The sequence below is a fragment of the Leishmania martiniquensis genome, chromosome 10 (genome assembly GCF_017916325.1).
Source record: "Leishmania martiniquensis isolate LSCM1 chromosome 10, whole genome shotgun sequence".
Classification (NCBI taxonomy): domain Eukaryota; phylum Euglenozoa; class Kinetoplastea; order Trypanosomatida; family Trypanosomatidae; genus Leishmania; species Leishmania martiniquensis.
Genome location: NC_090145.1, coordinates 416547 through 431896, shown reverse-complemented (window position 1 = coordinate 431896; position 15350 = coordinate 416547). Strand labels below are relative to the sequence as shown.

General features: G+C 62.4%; 4 protein-coding genes across 4 annotated transcripts; all 4 read left to right on the top strand.

The window, feature by feature from the left end:
• Window positions 1–1678: 1678 nt before the first annotated feature.
• LSCM1_07069 (uncharacterized protein) lies at window positions 1679–3088 on the top strand (the record flags this gene model as incomplete). Its single annotated transcript, XM_067324457.1, has 1 exon — window positions 1679–3088. The coding sequence occupies one exon, from the start codon at window positions 1679–1681 to the stop codon at window positions 3086–3088; it is 1410 nt and encodes a 469-aa protein (XP_067180661.1).
• Window positions 3089–4099: 1011 nt separating this feature from the next.
• LSCM1_07068 (uncharacterized protein) lies at window positions 4100–5509 on the top strand (the record flags this gene model as incomplete). The annotated part of the gene is made up of 1 exon (XM_067324456.1): window positions 4100–5509. The coding sequence occupies one exon, from the start codon at window positions 4100–4102 to the stop codon at window positions 5507–5509; it is 1410 nt and encodes a 469-aa protein (XP_067180660.1).
• A 1129-nt stretch (window positions 5510–6638) lies between these two features.
• LSCM1_07067 (uncharacterized protein) lies at window positions 6639–9455 on the top strand (the record flags this gene model as incomplete). Its single annotated transcript, XM_067324455.1, has 1 exon — window positions 6639–9455. The coding sequence occupies one exon, from the start codon at window positions 6639–6641 to the stop codon at window positions 9453–9455; it is 2817 nt and encodes a 938-aa protein (XP_067180659.1).
• An 885-nt stretch (window positions 9456–10340) lies between these two features.
• LSCM1_07066 (uncharacterized protein) lies at window positions 10341–15290 on the top strand (the record flags this gene model as incomplete). The annotated part of the gene is made up of 1 exon (XM_067324454.1): window positions 10341–15290. The coding sequence occupies one exon, from the start codon at window positions 10341–10343 to the stop codon at window positions 15288–15290; it is 4950 nt and encodes a 1649-aa protein (XP_067180658.1).
• Window positions 15291–15350: the final 60 nt, after the last annotated feature.

The window sequence follows — 15350 nt, the reverse complement described above, 5'->3', positions numbered from 1 at the left end:
CCGCCACACTCGCCCCCCACACACACACCGCCTTCCCCACACGCACTCAGTGACCGACGCGATCGCTGACAAACCTCCGGTGCCAAAGAAGAAGTGGATCCGACAAGCGGAGCTCTTTCAAGTCGTACAGAGATCTACTACGAGCTCTTCCGTTCGCATCGACGCCGTCATCATCCCTCCCCCTCCCCCCCCGCATTCCGCCCGCCTCCCTCTTTTCCCCATTTTTTTAATCACGACCAGTGGTGTCTCGCGAAGGAGAGGAAGTGCACCGAGGTTCGCACAAGCGGCAAAGCGCTGTCTTTCTGTCCTCGGGTCGTTGAGCGAGCAGTGGCTTCTTTTATTTTGTATGTGCATGCACTCGGACGTCGCCCTCCTCTGTATGTATTAGCACGGCTGGCCCACACACACACACACACAAAGATACCCAAACGCTGGCCCTCATCCTCTTCGCGCCCCCTCGTTTGAGTTGCTGCCGTCGTTTCGGGCATCTCGCTGCGTACAGGTGTCTTGGTCTGGGAGTGCGCCCCAAGGCTTTTTGGAAGACGCCATTCCGTTCCGTCTGGCCCCGGCCTAACCCCCTTCTTGCATTTCCTCTCACAATCGATCAACAGCGGCGTTACTTTTCACTGCCACCAGGACAGAGAGCTGGTGCCTTCACGTGAGCGCGCACCGGACAAGCTGAGCTGCCCTTTGTGCGTCCATCTGCGTAGACACGCCGCGCGCCATTGCGCCCCCCCTCTCTCTCCTCCTCGCTCGACGCAACCCCAAACACATAAGAACGGCTAAGGCACTACACGCACGTCCAACGTATCCATAACTATATTTCTACGTGCTCAACGACTCCAGAAAGGACGGAACGAAGTAACGCACGCCGCGGCGGCGCCTCGTACGGTAATCATCGCCCTATTTTCCCTTCGGCCATTCGTCTCTCTTTTCTGTGGTGCGTCTGCCCCTCTCCCCTCCCCTCTCTCCCCTCCCCCCAATTCGGCTCACTTTCTCCTTTTCTCTTTTTTCCTCCTCCTCTTCCTCTTCAGGTTCTGTTTGCGCTCGTCACCTTTCCCTTTTTTCTTCTCCATTTCGCTTTGTTTGTTTGTCCTTTTTCATATATGTTTTCCTTTTGACAGTTCTCCGACGTTTTTCTTCTTATTTTTCCTTTTCTACTCCTCCCCCCTCTCGCCCCCCTCCGACTCGTGCAGCAGCCCCTTTCCTTTTCGGGTACATCGACACATCTACACATATATATCCCCTCTCTTTACCCCTGTCCCTCTGCGGCGAGTGTCGGTACGCCTGTGCTTGTGCCTCCTCTTCTCGGTGTGGTGCCTTCACCTCGGGCAGTCGACGACGCACCGCTCTCTTCCTTTCCTTTTCTCTGTTTCGCTTGTTTCAATTCGCCTACCGAGCACGTGCCCACAACTCGCCACAGTCGCAGATATACACACCGGTCCACGCGTGTACGCACACACACATATATATATATACATCCTCTCTTTGCCCCTGTGGGTTACACAGACTGCATCTCCGCCCGCTCGCCCCCCTCTCTCCCTCCCCCACCCACACACCCACACACACGTACACACCTGCGCTGCTCCTCCACACCTTTCCCACCACCACCACTACCACCACCCCTCTCATCCCCTGCCCACGCGCCTGGAACAAGAGCCCACAGACCTTTGTCATAATGGAGGACGAGCGGCACGACAAGACCCTCGTTGAGGGGTTCGTGAAGATGTCCGAGGTGGAGGTCGGCGGCGACTCGCGCAATGGCGGCCCCCTCTTCGAGCAGGGCGGCGAGAAGGGGCAGGACTACGTGGAAATGGATGATGACGACGTCCCGACTGGCAGCCTCGCCGCTGGTGAGCTGAAGGAGAACACAAACATCTACAAGTCTGCCTTCCACGTCTTCAAGGCAAACGTCGGCACCGGCGTGTTCCTGCTGCCCACCTTCTACCCCGACGCAGGCTACGTTGTCTCGGTCATTCTTGCCGTCCTCATTGGCGCTGCTGTCGTCGACTGTACGCGGCTGCTGGTAGACGTGAAGGTGACGATCAACCGCAGCGACGTGACGACCTACTCGCAGGTGTGCCGCTACGTGTGCGGTGCCGGGCTGGGCTGGTTTCTGTTTGTGTCCATGTGCCTCACGCAGTTCGGCTTCTGTCTCATGTACTCGCAGCTGTTCGCCGACACCATGGGCGAGCTCGTCTCGTTCAGCGGCTCCAAGTACGTGTGGGTGTCACTGATGCTTATCCTGTCCTTCCCCATGACCTGCTTCTCTGACAACCTCTCGCTGCTCGCCATCGCCTCCATCATCGCCACCGTCAGTGTCTTCTACACCCTGATCTGCTGCCTCGTGGATTCGCTGCAGCGGCTCAGCCAGTCGGGCATCCACCCGGGCTGCGACGTCGCTGGCAACCACATCCCCGTGGGCTGGTTCAATAACCTCGCCAACAACATGATGGTGCTGGAGGGCATTGCCATTATCCTGCCGGTGCACGCCGCCTGCACGCAGAAGCGGCTGGTGCCCATGATGTCGACCGTCGTCATCAGCGGCGTGATCTGCTGGTACCTGCTGTTTGGTCTGACGGGCTACCTGGCCCATGGTAACTCCATGACCACCTCGCTTGTCGCCGAGATACAGCACTCGCCGTGGGGTACGAGCGTTCGCGTCTTCTTTGCGATCAACGTCGTCTTCACATACCCGCTGCAGTTCATGTCAGCGATGCAGCTGATCGACCAGACGGTGAAGCGCAAGCCGCGTAGCTGGATCGGCCTTGGCCTTCGTCTGCTCATCAACCTCCTCATCTGGGGCCTGGCCATGGCGCTGCCGACCTCGGCCGTCAACACCGTTGTCGGGTTCATCGGCGCGCTGCCATCGGTGTGCATGGTGCTGATCATCCCGTCGATCCTCGCCATGCAGGTGAGGTACGCCGTCGACCACCCCGATGAGAACCGCAACAAGTTGGGGTACTGGAAGAGGATCTTCCTGGCGACGCCGTGCTTCACCTTCAAGCGCATCCGCTGCTACCTGTACCTGGTTGTGGCACTGCTCATCATGGTCATCGGCACATACAGCATCGCTGAGAAGCTGTAGTGGGGCGGAAAGGCGGGTGCGCTTTGCGCCGCCGTGCCCTCGCCGGCGTGAGCGTATCCGTGCGAGAGTGCGCGCCCCTTCATGGCAGGGGGACACCTCCGTACGTACTGCCCCCAGTCCCCTGCCCCACGCGGTGTGCAGAGCCGAGGCGGGGTGTGTCCCCACACACACACATATACACCTCCCAATCCCCTTGCCAACGCCGAACGCCTTCCGGTGGTGATGGTGCTGGTCGCCTGCGGCGTGGGGCGGTCGGTGCGATCCTCGACGGCGCGGCGTCAGACCGAGGCGCGAGGCGCGTAGAATCTGTGGCGGAGAGGTGGCCTACTCTGGGAGTGAAGGCTCTTCTAATCGTCTCTGTTTTTTCTTCAGAGTGGTAAAGGCGAATCAGCGCACACACACACACATCAGCGGCCCGAGAGGGTGGACGCTTTGAGAGCGTCGCCGTATTCCCTCGCCCACGCCCTCTCTATCCGTCACGGCGCGACTACCCAACCGATGGGCCTGTTCCTCACGCCTCGAACGGTGGCCGCGGTACGTTTCTTCGCGCATGCATCTCACCCCCCCTCCTCTGCGAGCGTTGCTACAGCTTCACCACACACACACACACACAGAGAAGCGCCGCTTTCCACCCTGCTGTTTCGTCCCTCCATCTTGGAGCCTTTTTCGCCGTTGGCGTCTGTACACGCGCGCGCTGCTCTTTTTCCTCACATACTCCCATTCGCCTACCGAGCACGTGCCCACAACTCGCCACAGTCGCAGATATACACACCGGTCCACGCGTGTACGCACACACACATATATATATATACATCCTCTCTTTGCCCCTGTGGGTTACACAGACTGCATCTCCGCCCGCTCGCCCCCCTCTCTCCCTCCCCCACCCACACACCCACACACACGTACACACCTGCGCTGCTCCTCCACACCTTTCCCACCACCACCACTACCACCACCCCTCTCATCCCCTGCCCACGCGCCTGGAACAAGAGCCCACAGACCTTTGTCATAATGGAGGACGAGCGGCACGACAAGACCCTCGTTGAGGGGTTCGTGAAGATGTCCGAGGTGGAGGTCGGCGGCGACTCGCGCAATGGCGGCCCCCTCTTCGAGCAGGGCGGCGAGAAGGGGCAGGACTACGTGGAAATGGATGATGACGACGTCCCGACTGGCAGCCTCGCCGCTGGTGAGCTGAAGGAGAACACAAACATCTACAAGTCTGCCTTCCACGTCTTCAAGGCAAACGTCGGCACCGGCGTGTTCCTGCTGCCCACCTTCTACCCCGACGCAGGCTACGTTGTCTCGGTCATTCTTGCCGTCCTCATTGGCGCTGCTGTCGTCGACTGTACGCGGCTGCTGGTAGACGTGAAGGTGACGATCAACCGCAGCGACGTGACGACCTACTCGCAGGTGTGCCGCTACGTGTGCGGTGCCGGGCTGGGCTGGTTTCTGTTTGTGTCCATGTGCCTCACGCAGTTCGGCTTCTGTCTCATGTACTCGCAGCTGTTCGCCGACACCATGGGCGAGCTCGTCTCGTTCAGCGGCTCCAAGTACGTGTGGGTGTCACTGATGCTTATCCTGTCCTTCCCCATGACCTGCTTCTCTGACAACCTCTCGCTGCTCGCCATCGCCTCCATCATCGCCACCGTCAGTGTCTTCTACACCCTGATCTGCTGCCTCGTGGATTCGCTGCAGCGGCTCAGCCAGTCGGGCATCCACCCGGGCTGCGACGTCGCTGGCAACCACATCCCCGTGGGCTGGTTCAATAACCTCGCCAACAACATGATGGTGCTGGAGGGCATTGCCATTATCCTGCCGGTGCACGCCGCCTGCACGCAGAAGCGGCTGGTGCCCATGATGTCGACCGTCGTCATCAGCGGCGTGATCTGCTGGTACCTGCTGTTTGGTCTGACGGGCTACCTGGCCCATGGTAACTCCATGACCACCTCGCTTGTCGCCGAGATACAGCACTCGCCGTGGGGTACGAGCGTTCGCGTCTTCTTTGCGATCAACGTCGTCTTCACATACCCGCTGCAGTTCATGTCAGCGATGCAGCTGATCGACCAGACGGTGAAGCGCAAGCCGCGTAGCTGGATCGGCCTTGGCCTTCGTCTGCTCATCAACCTCCTCATCTGGGGCCTGGCCATGGCGCTGCCGACCTCGGCCGTCAACACCGTTGTCGGGTTCATCGGCGCGCTGCCATCGGTGTGCATGGTGCTGATCATCCCGTCGATCCTCGCCATGCAGGTGAGGTACGCCGTCGACCACCCCGATGAGAACCGCAACAAGTTGGGGTACTGGAAGAGGATCTTCCTGGCGACGCCGTGCTTCACCTTCAAGCGCATCCGCTGCTACCTGTACCTGGTTGTGGCACTGCTCATCATGGTCATCGGCACATACAGCATCGCTGAGAAGCTGTAGTGGGGCGGAAAGGCGGGTGCGCTTTGCGCCGCCGTGCCCTCGCCGGCGTGAGCGTATCCGTGCGAGAGTGCGCGCCCCTTCATGGCAGGGGGACACCTCCGTACGTACTGCCCCCAGTCCCCTGCCCCACGCGGTGTGCAGAGCCGAGGCGGGGTGTGTCCCCACACACACATATACACCTCCCAATCCCCTTGCCAACGCCGAACGCCTTCCGGTGGTGATGGTGCTGGTCGCCTGCGGCGTGGGGCGGTCGGTGCGATCCTCGACGGCGCGGCGTCAGACCGAGGCGCGAGGCGCGTAGAATCTGTGGCGGAGAGGTGGCCTACTCTGGGAGTGAAGGCTCTTCTAATCGTCTCTGTTTTTTCTTCAGAGTGGTAAAGGCGAATCAGCGCACACACACACACATCAGCGGCCCGAGAGGGTGGACGCTTTGAGAGCGTCGCCGTATTCCCTCGCCCACGCCCTCTCTATCCGTCACGGCGCGACTGCCTCGCAGTCCGCGGTGGACCTCATAATAAGCGTACGTAGTTGTGTACCCCAGTCGAACGAGGGAGGGAGGGTGGGTGGGTGGGCGAAGAGGGGCGAAGATGGGAGCGTGCCTTCTTGGGTTACACAGACGATGGCGGTGACGTCACATATGCGCGGAGGCATCGGGGGGGGCAACTCGGTGTTTCTGTCTGTCTGTGTGTGTGTGTGTGCGGTGGTGTATTTCAGTTCTCTGCTTCCGACGACGACGTGTGTGTTCTTCGCTAAGTGCTCTTTCATTCATCGTGTGCCAAGCGCCCTCATGTCCCGCGTATAGTAAAGGGGCGTATACCCACAGAGAGCGCGTGTGTGTGTGTGCGCGCGTGCGAGAAAGGCATGCGCTCAGACAAGAGATGTAACGGCTGGCGCTGCTCACTGGCACCCCGACCGCGCTCAGGTGCGGGCGCGGGCAGGTGTGGCGGTGGTGTCCTTGGTGCCGTTTCCGTTCGCAAGCCGGTTCGAGCGTCGGTGTGCGCGTGTTTGCGGAGGAAGTGGGGCCACCCTTATCGTCTCTCCTCCTCCCTGCTCCATTCCTCTCTCCCCTCCCCCTCTCGTCTCCCAAGCCATTTCTGCGGTGCAGCATCTCACAGGTCACAGTCTCGGCATGTCGCGTGTGCGCATTCTTAATCTCCCGAATGACTGCACAGAGGAACAGCTCAAGCAGCATCTCCTGCGCACGGCGCCGCGAGACGCGCCGCTGCTTGAGATCACCGATGTACAGTTTATTCGCAGGTCCGCCACGGCCCTGGAACGGGCGCCTCACAGGCGGCAGAAGCAGCTGCAGGGCTCCGTTGGCTCCGCAGCAGGTGCAGCAGCAGCGACACCGTCCAAGACGATCCTCCGCATGGCCTTTGTCGGCTTCCGCACCTCCGCAGCGGGGCACTTTGTCGCGCAGTATTTTAACCATTCCTTCTTCCGCAGCTCGCGGCTGAAGGTCGAGTTGGCGAAGGGACTCAACGAGGTCGGCGTGACCCTCAATCAGCGGCGCAAGCAGCAGCAGCAGCAGCAGGAGAGGGAGAAGAGTGACAAGCAGGGCAAGCGCAAGCCGGGAGCTGGCGCCCTCGACGGTGAGCAGGCCTCCGGGCTCACCTCCTCCACGGCGCCAGCTGAGCAGGCGACGACTCGCAAACGTGCGCGCGGGGGTGATGACGAGGATGGACAAGGAGACGTCGACACCGGTGCGACCTCCGCAGACGGCCTGGCACGTCGACAACGTGAGTTTGTGGAGCTGCGAAAAAAGGCGACCGAGGGGCCCACCTGGGCAGCAGAGGTGCTCAGGGCTCCAGATGGCCCACCCACGGCTACGGCAGACGGCGAGGTCGAGGAGACACCGGCTGTAGGCGAGGAGGCGCCAGAGCGGCGGAGACGCTCGAAAGCCATCAGGCGTTCTGTGGAAGGCGCAGGGGCCGATGATGAGGGCGTGGCAGAGGAGGAGCGTCGGGCTCTGTCGCGGCAGCAGGCGCTGGGGAAGGTGAGTGACATGGCCTTCCTGGCCGGACTAGCCAGTGCCCCGGCGCACGGTGACGCGGACGCGCTGCCGCGGCCGCAGCCTGACGATGACGCGAACGACGGCGGCTCCGTCAGCGAAGATGACGGAGAGGGGGGCATCGCCGCCACTGCCACGATGGTGAATACCTGTAAGAAGCCAAAGCAGGAAGCGCTCGACGATGACGCCACTGGCACCACGCAGGAAGCGCAGGAGGAGATGGCGCGTGTGTCGCGCCGCATTCGTCTTGGCAACATCCCCTACGTCGCCACGGAAGAGCACCTGAAGCAGTTTGCCGCCTCCCTGGTGGGGCCAGTCGAGGCGGTGCACATCCCCCTCACGAAAGACACGCGGCAGAGCAAAGGTGCCGCCTTCGTGCGCTTTTTTTCGTCAGAGGACGCCGTGCGGGCGCTTCAGTTGTGCCGCGGTGCCATCCTGATGGGTCGCCTCCTCCGCGTCAGCGCCGCCGCGGAGGACCCCCACAGCAAGCGCGTGCTTGAGCGAGAGGCTGCACTTGCCTCGACGGCAGCAGCTCAGGGAGTCCGTGGTGCACTGAGCGGGGCGAATCTTGCTGGGTCCTCGCAGTTCAAGAAGCAGCGTGAGGCGGATCGTCGTGGCACGGAGGGCGGGGGCGGGCAGATGATCTGGAACACCATGTACATGAACAGTCACGCCGCCGTGGAGACGGTAGCGAAGCGGCTGGGGGTGCGGTCAGAGGATGTGGTCGGTGTTGGTGCCAAGGGTGCCGCTGTCCGTGCGGCCATCGCAGAGGCGTACCTGACGAGCGAGGTTCAGCAGGTGCTGAGTGACGAGGGAATTGCCTTTGACTTGCTGGAGAGCGCCACGCAGAATCTTCTCAAGTCGCGGTCGAACACAACGATTCTTGTGAAAAACCTCGAGCTGAAGGACGGCAACGACGCAGCGGAGCTCACGAAGTTGTTTGTGCGCTACGGTGTGCTGGAATCATCCGCCTTCCCGTCGGCAGGAACGTTTGCGTTGTTCCGCTACACGCACCCGCAAGACGCGCGCGTGGCCTTCACGCGACTCTCCTATAAGCTTTTCAAGACGGCGCCGCTGTTCCTCGAGTGGGCACCGGTGGGGGCGCTGCTGGAAGACGGCGAGGGCGGCAGCGCTGCGGTCACAGCCGCCGCAGACCTTGGGCTGGCGGCTGGGCCATCGACGGACGCAGGTGCCGACGCCGACATCACTGGCTCTGCTGCCGCTGTGGGCGCCAATGCAATGGTGTACACGCTGTTTCTCACCAACATCCCCTTCCACACCACCGAGGATGAGCTGCACGCCTTCCTCCTGGATGCCTGCCCGCGACTGGCTCGTGCGCCAGACACGCTCATCAAGCGCCTCGTCCTCCAACAGGAGGAAGGCCGCGCCTTCTTGACTCTGGCAAATCAGAGCACGCTCGTCTACTGTATGTCGAAGATCAATGGCAAGACCCTAGCAGGCCGCCCCCTCTCGTGTGTCGTCAGCAAGCAGACCGTGCAGCTGCAGCAGCAGGCACGTGTGGCAGGCACCACCGGAGGGCTCGTCAAGGCGAGAGCGGGCGATGACCATGACGACGAGGACGACCCTACGAAGGCCGCCGTCATCGCTCGTCGTCGTGGCGGTGACTCGAATGCGGCGCCGTTGTCGAAGGTGCCGCCTGGCAGCGACCCGCAGAAACTCATTATCAAAAACCTTCCCTTCGAGGCGAACGAGAAAGATGTGCGCGAGCTCTTCTCGGCCTTTAGCGAGATCCGCACGGTGCGTGTACCGCGCAAGAGCCACACCTTCTCCTCCCACCGCGAGAACAACCATCGCGGCTTTGCCTTCGTCGAGTTCCTCTCCGAGGCCGAGGCGGCGCGTGCGCTGGAGACGCTCAAGGCAACGCACCTGTACGGCCGGCACCTGGTGTTGCAATACGCGAAGCTAGACGGGTAATCCGCTGGCCCTGCCTTGTGTCTATCTATCTGGCCATCTCTTTGTGTGTGTGTGTGTGGGCGGGGCGGGGGAGATGTCAACGCGAGGAAGAGGTAACAGTGAAGCGTATCGAGTAAGCACGAGTGTAACCGATTAAACCTTAGCCGGGGGAGAGGGTGTCAGGTAGCAATATATTTTATATATTTCGGAGCGTGCATGGGCGATACCGTTGGCGTACGCCTCATCGCGCTCCCATCCATCCCACCCCCCTCCCGGCCCCTGCCCTCACCCCTCATCCATCGACGTGTTTGCCCCTGTCAAGTGCGACGAAAAGACGGTGACAAGAGGAAGAGGAAGAAAGAAAAAAAAGCGAAGATTTGTGTATGTCGGAGGAGCGTCACCGGAGAGGGAGGAGGAGGGGGTGCTAAACGAGTGCAGCAGCCGCAACAACTGGGGCGGTCCCCTGAACAGCGTCGTGCGCCACTGCCACCACCCGCGCAGCGCTACCCGCAGACAAGTGAGGAAGCGTAAGAGACGGAAGCAATAATAAGAAAAAAAGGGAGGGGGTAAATGTCTGCCCGATGAGGTCACCGGTGCTGTCAATGCGTGGGAACGCTGCGGATTCTCTGGCCCATACGCGACTTCTTCCTCACCGGGTGCACGTTGCATGTTCCCCTTTGGATCGGTGCGCAGGTTCGCTCTCTCTCTTTCTCTCTGCGACATCGTCTGACTTCTTTTTTTTTGCTCCAACGCGCAGACGACTCTCCTTCACCTCCCACTCATGTCTCGCCCTCGCTCTCGCGCTCTCTCTCTCTCTATCACTGTCTCACTCTTGTGCAGAAGAGTGCACCACAGCCATACGGACTCGCACACAGTCCCCCTATTGTGGCAAGCATTTCAGCCTCGATGGAGAACCGCGTTGTGGCGCTGGCGGTGCTGGAGAATCTCATCCACTGGCCACTGCCGAATCGAAGCGGCGACGCTGCCACGGTGCGCGGACTCGACGAGGACGATGAGGACGGCGGCGTCAGCTCGGCGCTGGTTTCGGCCGGTGATGCTGAAGACCTCTCCAGGGAGCCGCGGGAGCACAAGCAGGACCGCTATCGAGCGGTGCTGCTCCTGCCGCACCTGTGTCACAGGCTTGGAAGCCGCTGGGTGGAAACGGAGATTGTGCCGTACCTGCTGCGATGCGTGGAAGAAGACGACGCGCAGCTGGCGCTGGTGGCAGGGATGGCGTTGCTCGGAGTGACGCTGCCTCGTCGCACGCCGCTGGGGCCTACAACACTGGGGTCTAGCGGAAACTCACCTACCGCATCCGGCACCTCCCACAGCGCACGTGGCAACACCTTTGGTGCGTTTCTGTCCGTCGAGGATGTGCAGCCGGTGTGCGCCTTGCTCGCCGCCAGCAGTGCAGAGGAGACGCGGCAGTTCACAGCACAGGTGGTGATCCCCCACCTCTTTTTCGGGGTGGCACTTGAGCGCGACATCACGCTGGAGAGCTGGGACCTCAAGTACGTGCCGCTCTCCGTGCTGCAAGCAGACATGGCGGTTACAGCCACGTCGATGGCGGCCGACGCAGAGGCAGACTACTTAGAAAACGAGGATAGTGACCCGGCTGGGGATGCCGACCCTGTAGAGAACAGCGACACAGGTGACGGCGCGGCGCCGACCGTGCGGCTTGCCGCAGCGGTGTGGAAACAGCTACAGAGGAAGCACATGCTCAGCATGAGAACGAGGGCCGCCGTAGCGACTGCGTCGCCCTCTATGGGCGCAGGAGCTCGACTGGACCCCAAACCTACGTGCAGCACCACCATCAACAGCAAGGACGCGAGCGCCTCACTGTCAGAAACTCTGCCGACTGATTTTCCTGCACCAACGGAGGAGGACGTTCGCAAGCGCTGCTACGCGCTCGCCATAGAAGACGAGTCCGTCCAGTTTCTGTGCAGTGGGAGCTACGCCTCCCTCACAGGGCCGTGGTGCTTTGACGGCAGCAGTCGCCTCGCCTCCCTCTGCAGCGGTGCGGGTGCCGCTGGGGCGAGTGACGCTAGTGGAAGCTGCAGCCGCGGCAACGGTGTCTTTGCGAGTAGCCCCCTGGCAGCCTTTCGCTGCTTCCGCAGGCATCGCCGTCGTGTGGACAACGGACAGGCGCTTCGAAGGGTGCCGCCCGCGCCCTGCCTGCCGCTCTCCAGTGCCGATTTCGACCTGTACGGTGCCGCGTACGCCTCGGATACCGGCAGCAGCGGCGGGGACGACTTCTTCACTGTCAATGTGCGAGCGCGGGCGTTGGTATCGGGGCTTGTTCGGTGGACGGACGCGCTGACTCCGCCAGCGGCCGCCAGCACTGCCTCCCCTCTTAGCAGCGATGTGGGCATGGCGAGGCCGACGCGACTGCACGCGGACGACAGCCTTTGCCTTTTCGATTACCTGTGCTGCGATGAGCGCCGCAATGCGCTGCGTAGCCGGTGGCGCTCGCTGCTCAAGACGCTTCAGGGCTTTCTTGAGTCGCCGTATCCCGGCCCGGTGGCCGTGGCGGTGGAGACGGTGAGCGGGCTGTTGCATGCCGTCCAAACAGTGTTGTGGGAAGCCGAACAGCAACAGCAGGAGCAGCAGAGGGCCACGTCGGGCCACGCCAGCGGCGTCAGTCCCTGTTCCTCCCCTCTGAGAAGCAAGGTGGCCGCTATCGATGCGGGAGCGGATGCGGATGCATGGTCAGGGATACGCGTCCCGGCTGAACCGCTCCTGACCACAGCGGCGCTGCAGACGTTTATGTACCGCATGTCGCGCCGCCACGTGGCATACTGCGTCGCCGCCGCCGTTTCCGTGCGCGCCGTGCCAATGCCGCGCTCCCTAACGCCCTCTTCAATGAAGACGCTGACGGACAGCGCGAGCCGCGTCCTGCGCTCGGCTCTGGTCACGGCACAGGTGCTGCTGTCAGAGCTTCTGCTGCGCCACCGCGTTCTCATGAAAGTCGACCTGGATGGTGGCCGCATGATGCTGCAGATTGGCCCCGGCCCAAGCGAGTCCCGGATCGCCTCGCTCAGCGCGTGGGACGTCAGCTTCGCGGGTGCGGTCCCTTCTCCTGCCGCGAGCATGCCTGGCAATGCCACCTTCCTGATGGCGACAGCCTCCCCCGCTGACGGAACGATAGAGAAGGGCGGCGCCAAGTGGCCGCGAGGCGCTATCAACGCCGCCTCCGCCTTTCATCTTCACCGACTTGTGCGTCGCACGCTGCTGCGAGCGCTGCCGCTTTGCGTCGACTTTCTGAGCATATTTCACCCCACCGCGGCTGCGCGCGCGCCCCCGAATGCGAGCGCCAGCGGCGCGTCCGCCCCCATCTTCTCCCTCTCGGCGGTGTGCCCACTCCTCATGGAAGTGCTGGTGCCGCCCAGCGCCCTTCCCCCGTTGCTGCATGTGCTTCGCGTGGCCATCGACCTCCAGCAGCGGGCGGAAAAGGGCCTCGAGACGTCGGAGAAACACGCGAGGGAAGAGGCAGCAGCGCCATCGCCAGCGCCGCCGATGCCCCTAGTCGATCCTGCCGGCCCCACCATGATGGCACCGGCTCTCTGGTCTGCGATGACCGCCGCAGGAAGCTTACTAGAGCTCGACACCGCCGCCGCAGAAGCGCTGCCCATGTTGGAGGAGAGTCCCGCTTCCGTAGACTTCGCTCTCCTTGAAGCCGCTCTGGACGCAGTGCAGCGCCTAACGGCCGAGGCAGCGGTACAGCTTTCTGTCACACCGCAGACTGGTGTGCACCGTGGCTTCTCAGCACCAGCGCATGACGCCGGCGCACCCCCATCGCACGTTCTCGACGCCGTATGCGCGCAGCTCTTCGTCCTTCTCGCCGTTTGCCTTCGCTGGGTGCCGCGCTACGCGAGCTGGAAGACCCGGTGGTTGATAGCGCAGCGCCTGCCACGACTGGTCGCGACGGCCTGTCTCTTCCTCGCCCGCATGTCTGAACTCGCCAATGAGGAGAAGCTGTCGACCACTCCGGAGCCGACAGCGCACCAGCTGCGCGCACGAACTTGGCTGTCACACTTAATGCACCTCCTCGCCTCTCTTTATACGCCTGCCCCACGCTCTGGGGCGGCGCCGCTGAACGACCTGGTGGATGACGAGGAGGTCGAGGTGCGCTGCATCGCAGCCCAGTGCGCGATGCGGTGCTTCGGTGTAGCAGCGGAAGCGGCGCTGAGGGTAAGCTCCTCAGCCGGTCCTCATAGGGAGCAAGCGCACACGAAGACAAGCACCTCGTCGCGGGAGTCCTCACTGCTTCCTTCGCTACGTGAGGCGCTTTTGCAGCTGCTGGACGCCACCGCGCGGCGCGTCCTTGCCGCTGCCAGTGACGGCGATACACGCGTCCGCTGCCGTTCAGCCAGGGCCCTCGCGGGGCTGTCCCGAACCTTGAGCGCCTTGGCGGTCGCAGATCCGTCGCCGCTGGCACGCTCTGCCTCCTCCGCATCCACATCAGAGGAAGGAGAGGCAACTGTGTGGGCTCGCTACCTTTACTCCAACACGGATGCGCTCCTGCGGCTGATGACGGACGACAGGCCGACTGTGCAGCTCGCCCTCGTCTCTCAGCTCACGGACTTGCTGCTGATGCGTATGCGGCAACCCCCACACGATGAGCGCAGCCATCAGTGTTTCGACAAGGAAGACCAGCGGAGAATGCTGAGTGGCGAGAGCGCCGACGAGGTACACTACGACGCCCTTCTTCAGTGCCTTCGGCAGCTGGCCCAGCACGAACTGTGGCGGTTGCGTGAGAAGTATGCCGTGCTTCTTGCCCACCTCTGCGGCTGTCTGCTACGAACAGCCGCCGCTGCACCCACACCCGCGTTGCATGGACGGCATACCAATGCACAGCGGATGGGCTCCATGGCCTTCAGCGCCATCAACGCCAGGCGCGTCTCCGGCGATAGCGCCGCCGACGATGCGGCGCAGGGCCCCGTGACTGAGGCCGCTGCAGTGACTCGGCAAAGTGGCCCTGACGCGGCAGCGTGGGCACACACACACCCGCTGTATCAGCTGGCCCGCACCGACCTGCTGACGCTGCTGGTGGCGGCGCTCTTCGACAAGGTCAAGGCGGTCCGGGACGCTGCGTTGGATGCTGTGGAGCGGATGTGTCTGCAAGTGGCTGTCGCGAGCAGCCGGAATGCCGCCGGCACCAGTGCGGTGGTAGGAAGCGGAGGGAGGGAGAGGGGGGGAAATGCAGGACGACAGCTTGGCATGCGCTACGGAGCCCGCGCCCTCGACGCCACCGGCAATGCCGCCGTCTCCGGCTGCCTCAATGTGAACTCACTTGTCGATGACGTGCTCTGGCCGCGCATTTGTGCCTATGCACCCGCATGGGAAACTTACCTCAGCCGTAGCGCCCTCCTGCGCATTGCCATGCGTCTACGAGTGGACAAGACCGCTGCCTTTATTCCGCTCCTCGATCAACTTGCCCGTGATCCGGTACTGAACGTGCGCTTGGTGGTGGCGAAGGTCATCTTGGAAGTGCTTCTTAGCTCGCCCGAGGCGCACACCATAACGACGCCTGCGCCGTTGCTAGAGGCGAAAGATGGCGAGGAGGCAAGCGCCAGCCCGCCAACGTCGTCGCCCATGTCCGCTTACAAGCCGGAACTGCCCTCCGGCACCGTGGTGTACAGCATCTTGATGCACAAGCCTCTACCCCCTCTCCTCACCGGCAGTGGTAGTGGAAAGAGTCGTGCCGTAGGCAGCGTGGACGACGTGCTGCCGCCCCTGCGGTTTGACGAAGAGGAGCGCACCGGCGTTGTTCTCGAGATTCTGCGTCAGCTGCTCGAGGACCCCTGCTCGGATGTGCGTGACGAGGCGGCCAAAGCGCTGAAGGTGTGCTTTTAAGTGGTCATGGGGACACTCACAACGGCATGCGTGGTGCGCGTATAGATGAGGAGAAGGGGA